The following is a 22,504-nucleotide window of genomic DNA, read 5'->3' on the forward strand; positions in this document are numbered from 1 at the left end:
CTTAGAATGGAGGCCAGCACATCAGAAGTGCTAAGTACTCGTGGTCATTATTTCTCTGTGACGGCTCCACCCAGCTATGGTGGGCAGCCCGGAAGTGGCCATCAGCCCCGTTGTGCCTTGCCATCACCCACCGCAGGAGCTTCCCTCCAGGCGCTCTGGACATAGAATTCAGGGGATCCATGGACTAAAATAGGAAGAACTTGCCTTTATTTTTTCGAGTCTAACTGAAATGCAGCGCTTCCTTTCATGAAGTGCTACCAGCTCTGCCCACGACTTGTCCCAGCAGGAATCCCTTGTCATATCACAGGTGTTGCAAATATTACTACTTCAAAATTATGACAGTTCTTAGACTGCGGCTGATCTTGCTAGTTAATGATTCAATAAAGAAGCATATATATTACTTTATCACCACTTTATAGTTCAACAACTATGTTTTAACTCATCGGTTCCTTTGTCAAGCTATGGTTTCATTTGAAGCATTTTACAGCGTTGTTCTAGGAGCAACCCATAGGTTCACGGGACCCCCAAAGGGGCCAGGGCACAAAACAGTCAAGAGCCCCTCCTGGACCCTGCCCTGGGCAGAGCTGAGGGTGCAGGCGGTGCGAGCCGACCCTGCTGCCCCCAGGCCACCCCTCAGAGCCCAGTGAGGACGGGGCTGGATTCCCCTCCTCACCCTGCTTGGGGCCGAGGGCTCCCTCTGCTGCTTTGAACCCTCGCTGATCCTCGGGTCTTTTCCTTCCAGTGCTGCCCAGGAGCATGTCCCCCAGGGCCTTAAGTCTGTAAGCAGAACTAAATTCCTCAGGCAGCCTAAAGGCTCAGGGCAGCACGGAAAATCGGAGGGTCCATGGCAATTCTGTTAGGGCAATGGACGGCCATGTCATTAACCCCTATGTCCAAGGTCACCCCAGACAAGGCGGGAGAAATGAGATGGGAGGAGAAAAAGGAACGAGGGGGGGGCCCTGGAGGGCGGGGCTGGTGATGGGGGAGAGGGCCGCCCCTCAGCCTCCCTAAAGGGCCCCGGACCCCAGGCAGCACTGGGCCCGGGGGGCACGTCCAGCCGCAGAACGGGCTCCCTCGCCCCAGGAAGCTCCATCCTTCCCACCGCCTTCTTCTCCCCCTCCCCTGCTCCACTGCAGGGAATTCACCAAGGAGCGGGAGAAGGCCAAGTCCAGGGGAACCTTCCAGAAGCTGCGGGAGAAGCAGCAGCTGGACGAGGACCTCCGGGGCTACCTGAGCTGGATCACGCAGGGCGAGGCCATGGATGTGGACGACTTGAGAGAAGGTTGGAGCCACGGGCCGAGGTCGGCAGCCCCCCAGAGCTGCCCTCGCGGTCAGCTCCCACAGGGGCACCTCCACACCCTACCCCGCTGCAGCCCCAGGGGGCCCATCGGGCAGGAACGGCATCACCACTTTGCAGATAAGAAAACCCGGCCCCTAGAGCCTGACACCTTGCGATGGAGGCGGCCTGGTGTGCCCTGGGCCCTCCCGGAGCACAAAGTACCAAAGTGCTGCACTGCCCCTTGGTGACCCGCCCTCCCCGCCGATGCGGGCTCCCTAGGGCTCAGGAAAGCGCAGAGGGAGGGGTCCAGGCCCACCCAGGGTCGCTGTCACAGGTGTCCCCAGTCAGCGGGCCCTTTCCAGGTGTGTCCAGCCCAGAGGGGCCCGGAAGCCTGGCCAACTGTACCTGTCTGTCCCCAGGGAAGCTGGCTTTGGATGAAGGTGGCTCTGACACAGAGAGCCTGTATGAAATCGCAGGCTTGAACAAAGTCATCCAGTTTATGTGAGTATCTGCCCAGCTGCGGGTCCTCCCAGCCCGCAGCTCCCTGAGACATGTAGTTAGACCCCGGTCACCTCCCTAGGTGGCTTTTGGGTCGCTTTCCCTTAGCGCAGTTGGAGGGCACTGGGCAGATGACCTATTTACTCACCACGTAAGGAAGAAACTGGGAGCCGGTGGGGTAATTAGTCCTGGAAACCTCTGCTCCACGGGGAGTTAGCCTGTGAGCCCCATGAGCATCGCGGGCAGGGGGCTGGAGACAGGAAGCTGGAGAGGACCGTGTGTTTTGTCTGACTGGCTGCTTCCTTCTCCAAATTCATACATGACTGTGATTTTGAAAGATCCAACAATAGAGAAATACATCAAAGAAACGATGAAGGCCTTCTCTGCCTTTCAAAGGGGTAACCATGGTAACGGTTAGATTTGTATCCCTCTGAAGCCTCTTGTACGCTTTCACTTCTCTTACACGCACACACGCACGCACACACACACCCCAGTTTTTTTTGGTTTTGTGTTCACTTTTTACACGATCAGGTTTCTCATATTAACCACTGTCACCTCAGAACCAAACACAGTGCCCAGCACACAGGAGGGCTCGTTGGATAAATGAATACGATCCACACGTAAACTAGTAACTGACATTTTAAATTTAGAATTTTCTATTGAGGGCAACTTTATACAGACACAAACCTTTTTTTTTTTTCTAAGACTTTCTTTTTTCAGAGCGGTTTCAGATTCACAGCAAAATTAAGCCGAAGGTGCCGAGATTGCCCACCTGCCCCTCCCCCAGCCACTCCCAGCGCCCCCCACCATCAACATCCCCAGCAGATGGTCCATTTGTTACAACTGATGAACCTGCATCGTCACCCCACGTGCATAGTTTACGTTGGGGCGCGCTCTTGGTGTTGGACGTTCTGTGGGTTTGGGCAAATGTATAATTACGCGTACCCACCGTTATAGTATCATATAGAGTACTTTCGCTGCCCTAAAAATCCTCTGTTTCTGCCTGTTCACACCCCACCTCCCACCCCTGGCAACCAACCACTGATCTTCCTGTCTCCACAGTCTTGCCTTTCCCAGAATGTCGTTTAATTGGACTCACACAGTGTGTGGTCTTCTCAGATCGGCTTTTTTTACTTAGTGACACGCATTTAAGGTCCCTCCCCATCTTTGCAAGGTGTGATAGCTCACACACCGTCTTTTGATGTATCTTTGAATGTAAAATATTCCACAGTGTGCATATGTTGTAGTCTGTTTATGTAATCTGTCCAGTTTGGGGCCATACACACAGTGCCACAGGGAACCGTTGTGCATAAGGGTGAACATTTCTGCCGGGCAGATCCCTAGAAACAGGCTTGCTGGGTCAAAGGGCGTGCAGGTTCTAACCTTGGCAAATGCTGCACAAAGGTCGATCTGACAGTGGAGGTGCCTTTCTGCGTACCCTCCCCTACACCAGATATGACCAATTTGTTAAAGAATTGCCTTTATGACGGGCAAAATGGGGCATGCCAGTGTTGCTTTAATTAAGGTGGAGACGCATGGAGCCCTACTCTGCGCCGGGCATTGTCTCTAATTCCCTCCGAGGTCGGCATCATCACTATTCTCCTTTGAAAGGTGAAGACATTTGCTGTAAGAGGCAAGATTTGCGATCTGTCTCTGCAGCTCACGTCCTTGGCCCTCTCACGTGGCTGGAGGAGGGAGTGGGTGGTGAGACTAAGTGTGGCTGGAGCGGCCTGAAGGCGGCCTTGGGGAGGGGCTGGAGTAGCCCAGCCTCGGCCCCGCCCCCCACCTTCTCAGCCGACACTGGAGGCAGTGGAACCGCGTCTTCCGCTGGAAGTGCCACGATGCGGTGAAGTCCAGGGTCTTCTACTGGCTGGTCATCCTGATCGTCGCCCTCAACACCCTGTCGATTGCCTCGGAGCACCACCACCAACCTCTCTGGTTGACCCACCTGCAAGGTGAGACACGCGGCTGATGGCCAGTGCTGGCCAATGGCACCTCAGGTTTTGCAGAAGAAGTCAGTTAGATGTTGACATTGTTTTCTAGAAATTCTAGGCAGTGGTACCCTTTTCCTCGTGGCATTACCAGGGGCAATAACAGCAACAAGTTGGGGACGCTCCAGATGCTCGCCAGATGTCTGGGGACATTATCACAAATACAGACACTGGGTGTACAGATGACCAGTAATGGAGCACTTCATGCATCCAAGTTCAAGCTCTACTCCAGAAACAGCAATCTTTCACCAACTATGTATTACAAACATACTCTGTGTAAGGCCCAGAAAAGAACGCAGGGCACACGGAGAAGGAATGTACCTCTCTTGCCGCCAAGGAGCTTCCTGAGCCAGAAGAAAAGACAGATATTGATAAGTGATGTCAGGTCAATATAGGGAGGGCAACAGTGGAGGTAAATATAAGGTAACAAGAGGAGGATTACAGAGGAGGGGAGGTTGGATAGTAGGAAGACACTATGTTTAAAATGATGCAAGAGGGAATTCCCTGGCGGTCCAGCAGTTAGGACTCAGCGCTTTCACTGCTGTGGCCCGGGTTCAGTCCCTGGTCAGGGAACTAAGATCCCGCAAGCCACGCAGTGTGGCCTAAAATAAAATAATGAAAGAGATAAAAGAAAGAAAATAGAAAAGAAGATTGTCTTCTTCTATGGAAAGGAGATAGGAAACAATGCTACAGATCAGATGCATTCATGCATGCATCCATCCATCCACCCATTCGTCCATCCATCTATTCATCCATCCATCCATCCAGGCATGCATCTATCCATCCATGCATCCATTCCTTCATTCATGCATGCATCCATCCACCCATTCATCTATCTATCCATCCATTCATCCATCCATGCATCCATTCCTGCATCCATCCATCCATCCATCCATCTATTCATCCATCCATCCATCCAGGCAAGCATCTATCCATCCATGCATCCATTCCTTCATTCATGCATGCATCCATCCACCCATTCATCTATCTATCCATCCATTCATCCATCCATGCATCCATTCCTGCATCCATTCCTGCATCCATCCATCCATCCATCCATTTATTCCTTGCAACCAATCTTCCTGAGAGCCCCTTGAATGTGCCAAGCATTGTCAATGCACTGTCAATGACCAAATGTAGACAAGATGTGAACAGTGCCCAAAAAGAGGAGTCAGAGATGAATTTGAGGTTCCTGGCCTATGCAGATAGATGGATGGTAGTGCCACTTGCTGAGATGGGGAAGACAGTCAGTGACCACGTATTTTTGGGGGATGGGGGAGGACGGGCAGTACCTATCAGCTTAGACTTGAGCATGTTGAGTTTGAGGTGCCTCTGAGACATCCCAGTGAGATGTTGAGGAGACAGATGGAAAGTAGGTCTGGGACTCAGTGGAGAAGTCTGGGTTGAAGAGTCAAAATCCGGAGTCATTGGCAGGCATGGCAATCGAAGCTGTGGTCTTAGAAGACATCACCAGATCCCCAGAGGATGGTGTGTACTCATGTGCACAGCTCAAGTCCAACACTCAGGGGTGAGGTAGGGGTGCATCTGCAGAGAAGGTGCAGGAGAAGCAGGAGAAGCAGGAGAAATGCAGAAGGATGTGGCGTCCTGGAAGCCAAGGAAAGAGAACATTTGAAAAAGCAAGAGGGGACTTCCCTGACGGTCCAGCGGTTAGGACTCTGCACTTCCACTGCAGGGGGCACGGGTTCGATCCCTGGTCAGGGAACTCAGATCCCGCCAGTTAAAAAAAAAAAAAAAAAAAGCAAGAGGCTGATCAACAGTGTCAGTGCTTCTGGGAGATCAGGGAAATGGGGTTAAAATGCTCATGGGTTGATCGGTGGAGTGAGGAGGATGGACCTGCTGAACACAGAGTCGTTTAGTTTCTTAGAAATCTAGATTGTGTTCCTTCAATGGTGAAAATTCACCAGGTTTTCCTGGATCTGGAGGGCAGGGAAAGGAAGATGCCCTGAAAATGCAGGGAGGGTGTCCAGGGTGGAGGGCTTGGCCAAGGCAGGCAGGGCAGGAAGGAGAGTGACCCTGAGCTGCGTGGCCCACGCTGCAGACGTCGCCAGCCGGGTGCTGCTGGCCCTGTTCACCGCGGAGATGCTGATGAAGATGTACGGGCTGGGCCTGCGCCAGTACTTCATGTCCATCTTCAACCGCTTCGACTGCTTCGCGGTGTGCAGCGGCCTCCTGGAGGTCCTGCTGGTGGAGTCGGGGGCCATGACGCCCCTCGGCATCTCCGTGCTGCGCTGCATCCGCCTCCTCAGGATCTTCAAGATCACCAAGTGAGCGCCCGCCTGCCCGCACTGCCCCATCCTGCGCCTCTGCAGGAGAAAGCACCTTCCCCCTTCCACCTCGGGCCTCTCCTGTCTTCTTACTTCTCACCGTTGTCTGTGGTGTGGAAAAGAGGGAAGAAAGGGGAAAAGAAGAGCCTGGGAGCGGGAGGGAGGAAAGGAAGACGGAAGGGGAGGAGGAGAAGGGGGGTGAGGAAGGAGAGTAGAGAAGGGGGCAGTGGTGGGACGGCCGCCTGGGCCGGGGCTGCACAGGAAGGAGTGGTCCTCACCCCCATGGGGTTCAGAGTCTAGTGGTGGCACCAGCAGCTAAACGGCCGTCCTACTAACAGAATGAAATGACAGACCAAGATCTGTGCTCTGGCGGAGGGAGGCTGGGTGTGCAGCCCGGATCCAGGCAGCCCTGCCGGCCCCCCGCATCCCACCAGCCCCCAGCTTCCCCCAAGCCGCCCCGACTGCAGGGACGCCGGTGGGGGCTGCCCGTCTCCTCCAGGTACTGGACGTCTCTGAGCAACCTGGTGGCCTCGCTGCTCAACTCCATCCGCTCCATCGCCTCCCTGCTGCTGCTGCTCTTCCTCTTCATCATCATCTTCGCCCTCCTGGGCATGCAGCTCTTCGGGGGCAGGTACGACTTTGAGGACACCGAGGTGCGGCGCAGCAACTTCGACAACTTCCCGCAGGCCCTCATCAGCGTCTTCCAGGTAGGCTAAAGCCCGCTGCCTGCCATTGGAGATCGGGCATCACCTCCTCCAGGAAGCCTTCCCTTATCTGACGTCGCCCTCCGGGCCCCCGCATCCCCTCCAGGCTATAGTCGCCTGTCTCCTCCACGCTCTGGAGGCTGGGCTCTGTGCCCAGTGTGTCCTGTGTGTCTTCGTCCCTTCGCCCAGCAGAGCCCTGGCCCACAGTAGGGCAGCAGTTAATGAGTGAAGGAGTTGGGTGGGCAGGGAGCTTTCTCTCTCACGTGCTACTAGAATCTCTGAGCACAAGGTCAGACGAGGTGGGCTGTCCTTCCCCAAGGCTGCAAAAGCCCCAGAGGATCACAAACCACTTCCCACTGCGGGGACATGGCTTGGCCACCGCTCACTAAAGCCACGGCCGGCCTCCGGAACGAGCTGCCCGAGCGCAGAGCGGACACACGTTCCTCTCTGTCGGGCCAGTACTCGGGGGGCGCCACCTCGGTATTGCCAGTGGGAAGGGCAGTTGTGACAACCAGCCGGCCCTACACATGGTGTCACCCTTGTTCTTCCATTCACCCCACTGGCTGGTCGGGCATCCTGCCTTTCAAGGCACCTGACATTTCGCACTCTTTCTGGGGGCTGGAAAGGCAGGGGGTCCAGTGTGGGCAACACAGCTAAGCCTGGGCCTTAGGAACAGAGCTCGTGGAAGCCTTGATGCCACAATCAAGCTCCTTGGCCCCGAAGAGCCAACGATAAGGTTTTTGACCCCCGGAAGAGGTTCAGGAGAGCAGGGACTTTCACCCTGGGCCGTGGATGAAGAGAGAGGACAGGTCTGGGGGCAGAGTTGGAAGGGGACTTTTGGACAATGCAGTCCCCAGAGAAGACCCTCAAGTCCCTCTGTGTCGCCCACCCTCCCTCCCCTTCCAGGTGCTGACAGGTGAGGACTGGAATTCCGTGATGTACAACGGGATCATGGCCTACGGCGGCCCGACCTATCCCGGGGTGCTCGTCTGCATCTATTTCATCATCCTGTTCGTCTGCGGCAACTGTATCCCCCCAGACGCAGGGCACAGAAAAGAGCCTGGGGAGGGGGCTTGGGCGTAAAGCGGGGTCAAGGTGCCCAGGCCTTCTGCTGGGGTGGAGAGGTGGGACACAGCAGGTAGCAGTGCGGGTATAGCTGTAGGACACTTCCTTCCGGCGGGAGGTTAGAGAAACACAGGGTGACTGGTGACAGGTGGGAGGAATCAGTCCCAGAAAGACGGGGAGCCTGGAGCACAGGAGGAGGCAGGTCCTGCCAAGCCCACCCCCAGAGGCGTCCCTCCCCACCACCCGAGCTCCTTAGCGGGCCGCCCCAGACATCCTGCTCAACGTCTTCCTGGCCATCGCGGTAGACAACCTGGCGGAGGCGGAGAGCCTGACTTCGGCCCAGAAAGCCAAGGCTGAGGAGCGGAGACGCAGGAAGATGTCCAAGTGAGTGGGGCGCGCCCAGCAGGAGGGACCTGCAGGGCTCCGCCCGCTCTGGGCAAGGGGCTCCCTGAGGAGCAGAGGCCAAACCACTGTGACGCCTGCCCCAGCGGCTGATGGCTGAGTCTCTGAGGTGTCCCCGGGGCAGGGCTGGAGGCAAGTGGGCAGGCAGGCTGGGCCTCCGCCCTGTCTCCACACTTCCTGGAGGGAGTCCCTTCCCTCCGCTGAGCCTCAGGCACCTGAGGGTTTGCTGTTTAACGCTCTGAGGCCTCGGCCCCTGGGTGTGGCTGACGCTGAGCTTGCGCAGCCGTGGGCGGGCGGGCGGACTGCCCATCCTGCTCCCTCGTTGCAGAGGGAGGATGCCATGCGCCCGGCCCGTGGGCGGGGTCAGCCTGCAGGGTCCTCAGGCTGGGCGCGTCCCCCAGAACCTTCCAGGTGGGCCTCCACTTCGGGCTTTCTTGGTGTTCCAACCCAGGGGGCTCCCAGACAAGTCAGAGGAGGAGAGGGCGATGGTGGCCAAGAAGCTGGAGCAGAAACCCAAGGGCGAGGGCGTCGCCACCACGGCCAAGGTCAGCCCGCCATGCGGGGCGCTCTCGGGGGCCGCGCAGGCAGGGGCCTCTGAACGTCCCCCGTTCGCCTGCTGCCTTAGGGTGCTGGGGGCAGGGGGAGGCAGGAGAGGAGCTGTCTGCCTGGGCACCAGCCAGCTGAGGGCACCAGCCAGCTGAGGGCACCAGCCAGCTGAGGGCAGCTCCGTCTCAGGGAATCCTTTGTACTGAGGACACAGACGCCCCGATCCACGAACCAGACTTCCTCTGAGTCCCAGCTTTCCACCCCAGTCAGGGTGTCCCCCTCCCCACAGAGCTGCCCAGACCAGCCTCCCCCTGTTTCTAGCCCTGCCCCGCCTGTCAGCCTGGCCCTGCTCAGCCTTCCTGGAGCCAAGGAAGCAGAGCTCAGAGGGGCAGGAACTGGCCCCCAGAGCAGGGGTCCTGGCCTGGGGAAATCCACTCTCTTTTCGAGAACTAAGCAGGGGTGAGGGGCTCAGGCTCAGACGGGCTGGGGTCCTGGTAGTTGGGCGGCCTGGCTGACCTTTCTGGGCCTGGCTTCTCCTTTGTAAGACGGGAATGACGTAATAGCACCCACTGCCTCACCCCGCCCCGAGCCACAGGGAGGCTTAGGTGAGCTGACACCCACACGGCCCTCCAGTCAATGTGCATTAGGTGGGAACCACAGCTTGGGTTTTTACCTTCATCGTGTTCCTTCCTCCAGCTGAAGATCGATGAGTTTGAATCCAATGTCAATGAGGTGAAGGACCCCTATCCGTCAGCCGACTTCCCAGGTAAGAGTCCTGGGACCCGGGGCAGGTGTGCTGGGGTGACTTCTCCCCAGGGACGAGATCTCTCCTGTGTGTCCCCTACCTGGACCCATCCACGAGGAGATCAGGACTCAGACATCCCTTGTGTACCTCGTATTGCAAATGAGCCCTCTGCCAGCCTGCCTCTCCCTACAATACACACAGTGGGAAAATGTACACATTTTATTTTCAATTAATTCAGCCAGTATTTACTGAGCACTGGCTGTGCGCTTCAGGGCTAAGGACCTGGTTTTCAAGGAGCCCAGAGCCTCGTGGGCACCCACGTCTTCTGTTCCAGCCCCTCCAGCCACACAGAGTAGCTCACAGAGGTGGGTGTATCCGCCTGTGTGGTGCAGGAGATAGGCAGGCTGTTCACCGTCTGTGTCCCGCAGGGGATGACCAGGAAGAAGATCCACATGAAGGAGACCAGGGTGGAGGGGAGGGGGATGGATAGTGCACAGCCATGAATGCACTACACACGCCTCGTAGGTGCAAACAGCCTGTGGCTGCAGCAGGAATCCTGTTCGTCGGTGCCAAGGAGGGAACACTTGTAGGGAGCACCCAAGCCGGTGAAGGTTAAAAGGCCACCTGGGAGAGGCTGGTGCCCAAGAGCTGTCGATCTCTCTTAGCTCACTCCTGGGTCCTTCCAGCCCTGGGTCACTGGTGCGATTTCATGTCTATTTGTGGAATCAGCTGATTAGCATCTGTTTGCGCTAGTGAGTCTAAGCTCCAGGGGGACCCTTTGTGCTCCAAATAGCAGTGTTTGGCACCAGATAGGCAATCAATAACTAGAAAGAAGGTTTATCATAGGACACTGAATATAGTTCCCTGTGCTATACAGTAGAACCTTGTTGTTTATCTATTCTATATATAAAAGGTTACATCTGCTAACCTCAAACTCCCACTCCATCCCTCCCCCAACCCCCTCCCCCTTGGCAACCACCAGTCTGTTTTCTATGTCTGTGAGTCTGTTTCTGTTTCATAGATAGGTTCATTTGTGTCATATTTTAGATTCCACAGATAAGTGATATCATATGGTATTTGTCTTTCTCTTTCTGACTTACTTCACTTAGTATGATAATCTCTAGTTGTATCCATGTTGCTGCAAATGGCATTATTGTGTTCTTTTTTATGGCTGAGTAGTATTCCATTGTGTGTGTGTGTGTGTGTGTGTGTGTGTGTGTGTGTGTATCACATCTTCTTTATCCATTCATCAATATCCTATGATAAACCATAATGGAAGAATATAAAAAAGAAAGAATGTATATATATGTATAACTGAATCACTTTGCTGTACAGCAGAAATTAACACAACATTGTAAATCAACTACACTTCAATAAAAAAAATATTAAAACTGGGAAAAAAAGCCTTATAGAAATCCAAAAAAGAAAAAAAAGAAGAAGAAGAAGAAAGGAAAAACTGCAAGGATTTTGCAAAGTAAAATGTAAAGATTTTGCAAAGTAAAATGTGGGGAGGATGGAGCTGGTATAGATAAGATTAACGATAATTCTTCAAATACCTGCCAGAAGGGACATTTGGGTTTTAGAATAATTCAACTTGATCTGTTTCATCTAATAACCATCTCCCAGTAGATGGGAGTGGCCGCTGTGCAGGTGGGAGATGCTGAGCCAGGAAACCTGAGGTGGGGGAGGGGCAGGGGCTGGGGAGAAGGGGGAGGGTGGGGGGAGGGGCTGTGGGGTGGGCTGCGGAGGAGCGTTCTTACCAAGGGGGCTGAATGTGTTTATCTTGCTTCTTTCCAAAAATAATCTGAAATGGCTGACAACGAAAGATATGCACAACGAAGTTAACACAGTGGGCGCGGACAGAGAAACTCAGAATTAAGGCGGAAAAAGAAAGCAAATACGCGAGTTCTAAGAATTAACAGTCTCTGCGATTAAGCATAAAATGTGTCTCTGGAGCCCTTGGTCCCAGGCGAGGCAGGAAATGTCCCATTAGGATGCTCTTTGGGAGGAAGAAGTGGGGTCTCGGGAGGAGACCCTGCACGGGCCGCCGTGGTGGAGAGAGCAGGAGAACCCTGCCAGGGGCTGGCAGGAGACAACTGTGGGCGAGGGGACAAAGGAAAGGGCACCCCAACTTCCCACAGTGCCCCCAGTCTGGAGCTGAGGACTTGGGGGGACAGCTCCCTCTCACAAGGCCCTGAGACTCAGCAAATGAGCCTGAGGGGCCCTCTCCCCCTCCCACCCCCTCCCACCCCCTCCCACCCCACACCTGCCCCGGAAGAAAAGAATATTGGTTTCTTTTCATGCTGGCAGTTCCTCCCTGAATGATGGTTTTTGGAACCCGACCCCGGGAGAGAAGCTCCGAGTGCATTTATCTCAACAGGCCTCCTGCCCCTCGTCAATGGCACGAGCTGAGGGACTGACGCTCAGGAGGGGCAGAGGCCTGCCTGGCGTGAGAGTCAGGGGCGGAGCCGGGCCCAGCACTCCGGCCTCGTGCAAAGCAGGGCCCCCCGGCACCCCCAGCTTGTGAGCATTCAAGGTGGTGCGTCCAGCCCCGAGACAGGAGATGCAACAGCAAGGCTCCCAGACCTTGCTCCTGGCCCGACGTCAGGGAGGTCCTGAGGCTGACAGTTGTCTGGGCAGTTCAGCCCCGTGTGCCGCAAGGAAGGGAGGTGCCTGGCTGGACTCTGCTGGCGCCCTCATGCCCCGTGTTGCTTGCTGGCTGCTGGGGGTTCACGGTTGGGTTCAGAGCACAGGAGCCAGGGGAGCAGTGAAACGTGGAAAGACACCTCGACCTCTCTCTCCCCTCCCCAACAGGAGATGATGAGGAAGAGGAGCCCGAGATCCCGATAAGCCCACGACCCCGCCCGCTGGCCGAGTTGCAGCTGAAGGAGAAGGCGGTGCCCATTCCAGAAGCCAGCGCCTTCTTCATCTTCAGCCCCACCAATAAGTGGGTGGCCCCTCGGTGGCGGGGCAGGGTGGTTGGTGGGGCTCTCAGAGAGGGCTGCTTCCTGCTCTGAGAAGGCCCCCTTCTCCTCACTCCCTGGGCCTACAATTACACCGTGAGAAAGTCACTCCTTTAGCTTAAGACCAGTTGAAAGTGCTAGAATCTCTGGGAGAAGTAATGCTTTAAGCCTTATCAGTTACTTCCTCCTAAGGGGGCTCACATCTCTTGGTTCCTTTGCAAGAGCAGGACAAGGGGATAAGCTGTAGTTCTCACTGGCTTCACAATTTTACGCCTTTAAAATACAGACTGTAGTCCTCATGGAGTTTCAGCTGTCGGCCTCAGGGATGGAGATCGGCCTGTCCCGTTGTTTTGGTGGGGATGCCGTGGGATGGCGTGGAGTGTTGGGGGAGGGCTTGTGCGGGATGGGGCTGGGGCTGCAGGAACAGAAGGTGGGACAGGGCCCTGCAAGGCCAGCCAGAGACCACCCGGATGCCGGCTGTCCTTCTCCACTGACCGGGAGGGAGGGAGCCAGCGACGGAGGCTGCTGGGGCCTGAACGCCCAGTTCACAGCCTGCTGACCTTCCCCCCACCCCCCGCAGGATCCGCGTCCTGTGTCATCGCATCGTCAACGCCACCTGGTTCACCAACTTCATCCTGCTCTTCATCCTGCTCAGCAGTGCCGCGCTGGCTGCTGAGGACCCCATCCGGACTGAGTCCGTGAGGAACCAGGTGACAGCGGCCAGCTCAGCACCCACCCCCGTCCAGCCTCAGTCACCCGCACATCTCACCCTGATGCCCAGAGTTCACTGTATCCTCTGTGTGGCTGCAGGCATCAGAGTTGCTTAGAGTTTAAATCCCTGGAGGGCCAAGACTGCCCAGCCCACTCTTTCTGAACAGCGTTGCCACAGCATTCGGCCTACACGGGCTCTTGCTGCTGGATATTAGCAGTGATGGGGGTGGGGATGGGGGTGGGGATGGTGGGGGTGGGGATGGTGATGGGGATGGTGATGGTGGTGGGGATGGTGGTGGGGATGGTGATGGGGATGGTGATGGTGGTGGGGATGGTGATGGGGATGGTGGTGGGGATGGTGGGGTTGGGGATGGTGGTGGGGATGGTGGTGGGGATGGTGGGGATGGTGGTGGGGATGATGGGGATGGTGGTGGAGATGGTGATGGTGGTGGGGATGGTGATGGGGATGGTGATGGTGGTGGGGATGGTGATGGGGATGGAGATGGTGATGGTGGTGGGGATGGTGGTGGGGATGGTGATGGTGGTGGGGATGGTGGTGGGGATGATGGGGATGGTGGTGGGGATGATGGGGATGGTGATGGTGGTGGGGATGGTGATGGTGGTGGGGATGGTGGGGATGGTGATGGTGGTGGGGATGGTGGGGATGGTGATGGTGGTGGGGATGGTGGTGACGGTGGTGGTGATGGTGGTGGGGATGGTGGTGATGGTGGTGGGGATGGTGGTGGGGATGGTGGTGACGGTGGTAGGGATGGTGGTGGGGATGGTGGTGATGGTGGTGGGGATGGTGGTGGGGATGATGGGGATGGTGGTGGAGATGGTGATGGTGGTGGGGATGGTGGTGACGGTGGTGGGGATGGTGGTGGGGATGGTGGGGATGGTGGTGGGGATGGTGGTGACGGTGGTGGGGATGGTGGTGGGGGGGTGATGGTGGTGGTGGAGACGGTGGTGGTGGTGGGGATGGTGGTGGGGATGGTGGTGATGGTGGTGATGGTGATGGTGGTGGTGATGGTGGTGTTGGTGGTGTTGGCCGTAGTGATGGTGGTGGGGATGGTGGCGGGGATGGTGATGGTGGTGGTGATGGTGGTGGGGATGGTGGTGGGGATGGTGATGGTGGTGGTGGGGATGGTGATGGTGGTGGTGATGGTGGTGATGGTGGTGGTGGGGATGGTGGTGGGGATGATGGGGATGGTGGTGGGGATGATGATGATGGTGGGGATGATGATGGTGGTGGGGATGGTGGTGGGGATGGTGGGGATGGTGGTGGGGATGGTGGTGACGGTGGTGGGGATGGTGATGGTGGTGGTGGGGATGGTGGTGGGGGTGGTGATGGTGGTGGGGGGGGTGATGGTGGTGGTGGGGACGGTGGTGGGGATGGTGGTGACGGTGGTGGGGATGGTGGTGATGGTGGTGGGGACGGTGGTGGGGATGGTGGTGATGGTGGTGATGGTGGTGGTGGGGGTGGTGATGGTGGTGGGGGGGTGATGGTGGTGGTGGGGACGGTGGTGGGGATGGTGGTGACGGTGGTGGGGATGGTGGTGATGGTGGTGGTGACGGTGGTGGGGATGGTGGTGATGGTGGTGGGGATGGTGGTGGGGATGGTGGTGGGGATGGTGGTGGGGATGATGGGGATGGTGGTGGGGATGGTGGTGACGATGGTGATGGTGATGGTGGTGGTGATGGTGGTGTTGGTGGTGTTGGCCATAGTGATGGTGGTGGGGATGGTGGTGGGGATGGTGATGGTGGTGGGGATGGTGGTGGGGATGGTGGGGATGGGGATGGTGATGGTGGTGGTGGGGATGGTGATGGTGGTGGTGATGGTGGTGATGGTGGTGGTGGGGATGGTGGTGGGGATGATGGGGATGGTGGTGGGGATGATGATGGTGGTGGGGATGGTGGTGGGGATGGTGGGGATGGTGGTGGGGATGGTGGTGACGGTGGTGGGGATGGTGATGGTGGTGGTGGGGATGGTGGTGGGGGTGGTGATGGTGGTGGGGGGGGGTGATGGTGGTGTTGGGGACGGTGGTGGGGATGGTGGTGACGGTGGTGGGGATGGTGGTGATGGTGGTGGTGACGGTGGTGGGGATGGTGGTGATGGTGGTGATGGTGGTGGTGGGGGTGGTGATGGTGGTGGGGGGGTGATGGTGGTGGTGGGGACGGTGGTGGGGATGGTGGTGACGGTGGTGGGGATGGTGGTGATGGTGGTGGTGACGGTGGTGGGGATGGTGGTGATGGTGGTGGGGATGGTGGTGGGGATGGTGGTGGGGATGATGGGGATGGTGGTGGGGATGGTGGTGACGATGGTGATGGTGATGGTGGTGGTGATGGTGGTGTTGGTGGTGTTGGCTGTAGTGATGGTGGTGGGGATGGTGGTGGGGATGGTGATGGTGGTGGGGATGGTGGTGGGGATGGTGGGGATGGGGATGGTGATGGTGGTGGTGGAGATGGTGATGGTGGTGGTGATGGTGGTGATGGTGGTGGTGGGGATGGTGGTGGGGATGATGGGGATGGTGGTGGGGATGATGATGGTGGTGGGGATGGTGGTGGGGATGGTGGGGATGGTGGTGGGGATGGTGGTGACGGTGGTGGGGATGGTGATGGTGGTGGTTGGGATGGTGGTGGGGGTGGTGATGGTGGTGGGGGGGGTGATGGTGGTGGTGGGGACGGTGGTGGGGATGGTGGTGACGGTGGTGGGGATGGTGGTGGGGATGGTGGTGACGGTGGTGGGGATGGTGGTGGTGGGGGTGGTGATGGTGGTGGGGGGGTGATGGTGGTGGTGGGGACGGTGGTGGGGATGGTGGTGACGGTGGTGGGGATGGTGGTGATGGTGGTGGTGACGGTGGTGGGGATGGTGGTGATGGTGGTGGGGATGGTGGTGGGGATGGTGGTGGGGATGATGGGGATGGTGGTGGGGATGGTGGTGACGATGGTGATGGTGATGGTGGTGGTGATGGTGGTGTTGGTGGTGTTGGCTGTAGTGATGGTGGTGGGGATGGTGGTGGGGATGGTGATGGTGGTGGGGATGGTGGTGGGGATGGTGGGGATGGGGATGGTGATGGTGGTGGTGGGGATGGTGATGATGGTGGTGATGGTGGTGATGGTGGTGGTGGGGATGGTGGTGGGGATGATGGGGATGGTGGTGGGGATGATGATGGTGGTGGGGATGATGATGGTGGTGGGGGTGGTGGTGGGGATGGTGGTGGGGATGATGGGGATGGTGGTGGGGATGATGATGGTGGTGGGGATGATGATGGTGGTGGGGATGGTGGTGGGGATGGTGGGGATGGTGGTGGGGATGGTGGTGACGGTGGTGGGGATGGTGATGGTGGTGGTGGGGATGGTGGTGGGGGTGGTGATGGTGGTGGGGGGGGTGATGGTGGTGGTGGGGACGGTGGTGGGGATGGTGGTGACGGTGGTGGGGATGGTGGTGATGGTGGTGGTGACGGTGGTGGGGATGGTGGTGATGGTGGTGATGGTGGTGGTGGGGTGGTGATGGTGGGGGGGGGTGATGGTGGTGGTGGGGACGGTGGTGGGGATGGTGGTGACGGTGGTGGGGATGGTGGTGATGGTGGTGGTGACGGTGGTGGGGATGGTGGTGATGGTGGTGGGGATGGTGGTGGGGATGGTGGTGGGGATGATGGGGATGGTGGTGGGGATGGTGGTGACGATGGTGATGGTGATGGTGGTGGTGATGGTGGTGTTGGTGGTGTTGGCCGTAGTGATGGTGGTGGGGATGGTGGGGATGGTGGTGGGGATGATGATGGTGGTGGGGATGGTGGTGGGGATGGTGATGGTGGTGGGGATGGTGGTGGGGATGGTGATGGTGGTGGGGATGGTGATGGGGATGGTGGTGGGGATGATGATGGTGGTGGGGATGGTGGTGGGGATGGTGATGGTGGTGGGGATGGTGGTGGGGATGGTGATGGTGGTGGGGATGGTGGTGGGGATGGTGATGGTGGTGGGGATGGTGGTGGGGATGGTGGGGATGGGGATGGTGATGGTGGTGGTGGGGATGGTGATGGTGGTGGGGATGGTGGTGGGGATGATGATGGTGGTGGGGATGATGATGGTGGTGGGGATGGTGGTGGGGATGGTGGGGATGGTGGTGGGGATGGTGGTGACGGTGGTGGGGATGGTGATGGTGGTGGTGGGGATGGTGGTGGGGGTGGTGATGGTGGTGGGGGGGTGATGGTGGTGGTGGGGACGGTGGTGGGGATGGTGGTGACGGTGGTGGGGATGGTGGTGGGGGTGGTGATGGTGGTGGTGGTGATGGTGGTGGGGATGGTGGTGACGGTGGTGGGGATGGTGGTGGGGGTGGTGATGGTGGTGGTGGGGGTGGTGATGGTGGTGGGGATGGTGGGGATGGTGGTGGGGATGGTGGTGGGGATGGTGGTGGGGATGGCGGTGACGGTGGTGGGGATGGTGGTGGGGGTGGTGATGGTGGTGGGGGTGGTGATGGTGGTGGTGGGTATGGTGGTGGGTATGGTGGCGGGGATGGTGGTGATGGTGGTGGGGATGGTGGTGGGGATGGTGATGATGGTGGTGGTGATGGTGGTGGGGATGGTGGTGGGGATGGTGGTGATGGTGGTGGGGATGGTGGTGGGGATGGTGATGATGGTGGTGGTGATGGTGGTGGGGATGGTGGTGGGGATGGTGGTGGGGGTGGTGATGGTGGTGGTGGGGGTGGTGATGGTGGTGGTGGGGATGGTGGTGGGGATGGTGGTGGGGATGGTGGTGGGGATGGTGGTGATGGTGGTGGGGATGGTGGTGGGGATGGTGATGATGGTGGTGGTGATGGTGGTGGGGATGGTGGTGGGGATGGTGATGGTGGTGGGGATGGTGGTGGGGGTGGTGATGGTGGTGGTGGGGATGGTGGTGGGGATGGTGGTGACGGTGGTGGTGACGGTGGTGGGGATGGTGATGATGGTGGTGGTGATGGTGGTGGGGATGGTGGTGATGGTGGTGGGGATGGTGGCGGGGATGGTGGCGGGGATGGTGGGGATGGTGGTGGGGATGGTGGTGACGATGGTGATGGTGATGGTGGTGGTGATGGTGGTGGTGACGGTGGTGGTGACGGTAGTGGGGATGGTGGGGATGATGGGGATGGTGGTGGGGATGGTGAAGATGGTGGTGGTGATGGTGGTGGTGACGGTGGTGGGGATGGTGGGGATGGTGGTGGGGATGGTGGTGGGGATGGTGGGGATGGTGGTGGGGATGGTGGTGGGGATGGTGGTGATGGTGGTGGGGATGGTGGTGGGGATGGTGATGATGGTGGTGGTGATGGTGGTGGTGACGGTGGTGGGGATGGTGGGGATGGTGGTGGGGATGGTGGTGGGGATGGTGGTAGGGATGGTGGGGATGGTGGTGGGGATGGTGGTGACGATGGTGATGGTGATGGTGGTGGTGATGGTGGTGTTGGTGGTGTTGGCCGTAGTGATGGTGGTGGTGACGATAGTGATGGTAGTGGCAATGGTGATGGTGGTGATGCCGATGAAGATAATGATGCTATCACTGCTCTGCCCCTCCTCTCACTGACCTCTGCCCTGTCACCAGATCCTTGGTTATTTTGACATCGTGTTCACCTCTGTCTTCACTGTGGAGATTGTCCTCAAGGTGAGTGAAGGCTGCGAGACAGACAGCCTGGGCGAAGGGCATCTCCAGGCCAGGGACCAGACCTGCTGTGGCTCCTGCTTACACAGGCTGTGCTCACCAAGGGCTGGGTTGCAGGGAGGAGGGAAAAGCAAGAAGGTGGTGGAGAGCAGCAGGGAAAGATTCACAGGACTCAGGAGACCGGATGGTCTCAGCTCATGAGCTGGTGTGAGTGGGTAAGCAGGTAGGGGTGTGGAAGCATGAGGTACAGTCAACCCGCGGCCTGTGGGGCTCTCAGCAGAGCACCCTGTGTGTCTCTGAAGCCTTGGGCACGTTCTTCCACAGTCAAGGCACAACTAGCCTAAGCTGTGATCTGTTCCCAGACCTTTGTTACCAGCGACTGAAAGGCCTCCCCCAGGATCCCAGAGAAGCGGCTGTCGCCCTGGGTGGGGTTTCTGGCAGCTCCGCCCTCTCACGGCCCTCCCACCCCTTGTCCATGGCACACCGCTGCCCTCTCGTTCTCAAGGTGGACACACTGGGTTCACACCATCATTGGTGGGGGATGGGGTCTGGGGGCAGAGACCTCCCATCTGTGACTGGAACCCATAACCCCAGCCTTCACCTCCATGAACCAGGAGGGGAGAGGGGAGCCGTGAAGGGAGAGCAGGCCCAGAGCTGGCTGCAGTATGAAGTGAGGACAGTCCTTTCTTTCAGGGCCCCGATTATTAAAGGAATGGATCAGAGGGAGATGGTGGCTACCCTGAGGTCCAGGAGGACTTCCTGGAGGTGGTGACTTTAGAGTTAGGCCTTGAAATTGGACAGGACTTCATTAGAGAGAGAGCAGGGGCAGTCAAGGAGGACAAAACAATGCAAACGCATTGTACAGCGATGTTTGGGATGTGCTCAGAGAGGAGAAAGTGGCCCCTCTGGGCGGAGATATAGCACGCGTGCAGGGGTGGGTGCCTGGGCAAGGTCTTCAGTCCTTGACGGGCTGTTCAGCCTGACCCAGCCACGCCTAAGATGCTTTCCAGGGAGGAGGAGGAGGGAGAGGAGGAGGAGGAGGAAGAATTGTATCATTCTGCAGAGCAGAGGGCAGGGCATCCCCCTGTGGCTGGGTAAGGAAGGAGACCCAGGGCTCCCTTGGCCTCGCTGCCCGTGAGAGGTGTCAGTGCTCCCAGAAGCGGATGCAGAGAACAGGGCAATGCCCTGAGGACCCAGCTAGGAGTGTCCCCAGGGTCCTCCCCACCCAGGATGCCACCTCTCTCCCCAGATGACCGCCTACGGGGCCTTCCTGCACAAGGGCTCCTTCTGCCGCAACTACTTCAACATCCTGGACCTGGTGGTGGTGGCCGTGTCCCTCATCTCCATGGGACTCGAGTGAGCGGGGCAGCCCGGGGCCCCAGAGCGGCAGCTCAGCCGCTGTTGGTTGGTGGGCACTGAGCCACAAGGGGACGGTCTCTCGGGACCACTGGCCAGGGTGGGGGGGGGTCCCTTGGGTTGTCACCAGCTGGACTGAGTGACAAGGCTAGGTGGGCAGAGCGTGTGCTGGAGACCAGGGGGGATGCACACAGGAGCAGGGAGTCCCCTCCACAGCCCCACGGGGAGCACAGCCCCGGTGCCCAGGGCGCTCCAGTCTGATGGGAGAGACAGGGTCTGTGGGCAGCCCTGGAGGAAACCAGCCCAGGGGCCGGGAGGCGCCTCTATCCTGGGGCGGAGCTTAAGGGGAGCTGGGGGAGGCAGGCGTGGGTGCGGAGAGCTGGGGGCAGGCGGAGGGCTGAGCAGGCTGCCCCCCAGGTCTAGCACCATCTCCGTGGTGAAAATCCTGAGGGTGCTGAGGGTACTCCGACCGCTCCGGGCCATCAACAGAGCCAAAGGGCTGAAGGTGAGAGGGGCCGGCGGGACACCGGGGGAGAACGGGGCTGCCAGGGCTCACTCAGACAGTCAGCCCGGCCATTGCTGGGCCCATCCCATCCCCTCTGCCCAATGGGGGTGGGGTGTGGCAGGGCAGCCGTGCCCCCATGAGCCCCTCTCTGCCCCCAACAAGCCGGGAGGCGACTAGGCTTGCGCCCTGGGGGCCCCTCGGCTGGCACGGGCCGGCGAGGGGATGGGGAGAGGTGCCGACCGGGCCTCGCTCCCCAGCACGTGGTGCAGTGCGTGTTCGTGGCCATCCGCACCATCGGGAACATCGTCCTGGTCACCACCCTCCTGCAGTTCATGTTCGCCTGCATCGGCGTCCAGCTCTTCAAGGTGAGCCCCTCCTGCCCTCACTCCCCCAGCTCCGGTGCCAGCTCTTGGGCCGAGGCAAGAGCCGGTCTGTTTCCCTCTAAATGAGGGGAGCCCCAGACCGTGGAGGCAGATGTCCTGAACGTGTCACGTGTATCCGTACTATATCTGCTTTCCGTACTAGATTGGGTGTTTGGTTTCAAGTGCCCAAAACCCTGCCCAGTGGCAGCAGCGTCCTCCGCCCGCTCCTGCCCCAACGTCCCCTGCCTCACCTTCACCCTCTGCTCCGTGACATTAGGGGGAGGTGGTAGGGACGGCAAGAGCCTGCAGTGACAGGGTGGCCGTGCCTTCAGCTGCTCCTGTGTCCCTGGCCAAGGCATTTACCTCTCCCGACCTTTGAGGGACCCAGACCAGCATCTATGGACGCAAACTTAATTTAGCCACAGTCAGGCCTAGCAATCAACTCCTTTTGTTGAAACAAAATCTTCCGTGGGCGCCCAATATGTGATGTAAACCAAAGGAGAAACTGCTTGGGCTGCAGTCAGCAGAGGGGATCACAGAGCCCCCCTACTCAGCCTTGGGGGAGCGGGCGTGCCGGGACCCCTGCTCAATTTTGAGATAAGATGTGTCATCCGGGCCCAGCTGGGCTCCATCCCTGCACCGCCCCAGGGCCTGAGAAGGAAGGTGGGGAGGTGGGGCAGCCCCTCTTCTTGCTCCATGATGGGGAGCCCTAGCAGTGCGGGCAGGGGCAGGGGCTCCTGAGCGGGAAGCAGAGGCCAAGCTGGCTCCATACCTCCCTTCTTCAGGCCCAGCCTGGGGCACTCAGCAAAGCTCATCGTCTGAGGGGCTGGCTCCCAGCCTCACAGCTGTCTGCCTGGCGGGGAGCCCACGGGTGGCTGAGGGAGCAGTGACCTGATGGAGACTATCCTGGGGCCCTGCCCCCACGGTTAGGCTGCCCTCAGGCCCTGCCTTCCCTCCTCCCTTCCACCCCATCTTTCCATCCTGTCTCCATGACAACCTGTCTCCCTCCCTCCCTCCTGGATGCAGGGGAAGTTCTTCAGCTGCAATGACTTGTCCAAGATGACAGAGGAGGAGTGCAGGTGTGCGGGGGGGCGGGGGGGGCAGGGTGGCCCTTCCGCGTGGGGGACTGGGAAGCTGAGACCCTCAGGCTCACAGAAGCCCCTTCCTCGAGTGACCTCGGGAGGGGTCCCCGGTCCAGACCTGCCCTCCTCCCCCACACTCACCGCCCGGGGCCCAGAGGACGTGGAGGGGGACCCGCGAGCACAGTGCAGTGACTGCGACTGCGCCTCCCCGCCTCAGGGGCTACTACTACGTGTACAAGGACGGGGACCCCACGCAGATGGAGCTGCGTCCCCGCCAGTGGACACACAGCAACTTCCACTTCGACAACGTGCTCTCGGCCATGATGTCACTCTTCACGGTGTCCACCTTCGAGGGGTGGCCTGAGTGAGTGAGGGCGGGGCC

General features: G+C 58.7%; 1 protein-coding gene across 1 annotated transcript in view; it reads left to right on the top strand.

Annotated features, from left to right (window-relative positions):
• CACNA1S (calcium voltage-gated channel subunit alpha1 S) overlaps positions 1-22,504 on the top strand; it is a 64,933-nt gene that overhangs the window by 21,220 nt on the left and 21,209 nt on the right. The window contains exons 8-24 of the mRNA XM_061185247.1: positions 1,137-1,282; positions 1,699-1,780; positions 3,572-3,732; positions 5,828-6,053; positions 6,553-6,760; positions 7,664-7,784; positions 8,092-8,206; positions 8,676-8,769; positions 9,467-9,536; positions 12,330-12,462; positions 13,059-13,188; positions 18,761-18,820; positions 20,067-20,173; positions 20,591-20,678; positions 20,936-21,043; positions 22,067-22,119; positions 22,340-22,486. Coding sequence (XP_061041230.1) covers positions 1,137-1,282; positions 1,699-1,780; positions 3,572-3,732; positions 5,828-6,053; positions 6,553-6,760; positions 7,664-7,784; positions 8,092-8,206; positions 8,676-8,769; positions 9,467-9,536; positions 12,330-12,462; positions 13,059-13,188; positions 18,761-18,820; positions 20,067-20,173; positions 20,591-20,678; positions 20,936-21,043; positions 22,067-22,119; positions 22,340-22,486 — 2,049 coding nt within the window. The remainder of the gene's footprint in view (positions 1-1,136; positions 1,283-1,698; positions 1,781-3,571; positions 3,733-5,827; positions 6,054-6,552; positions 6,761-7,663; positions 7,785-8,091; positions 8,207-8,675; positions 8,770-9,466; positions 9,537-12,329; positions 12,463-13,058; positions 13,189-18,760; positions 18,821-20,066; positions 20,174-20,590; positions 20,679-20,935; positions 21,044-22,066; positions 22,120-22,339; positions 22,487-22,504) is intronic.

This window comes from Eubalaena glacialis, chromosome 3 (genome assembly GCF_028564815.1).
Source record: "Eubalaena glacialis isolate mEubGla1 chromosome 3, mEubGla1.1.hap2.+ XY, whole genome shotgun sequence".
In the NCBI taxonomy this organism is placed as follows: Eukaryota; Metazoa; Chordata; class Mammalia; order Artiodactyla; family Balaenidae; genus Eubalaena; species Eubalaena glacialis.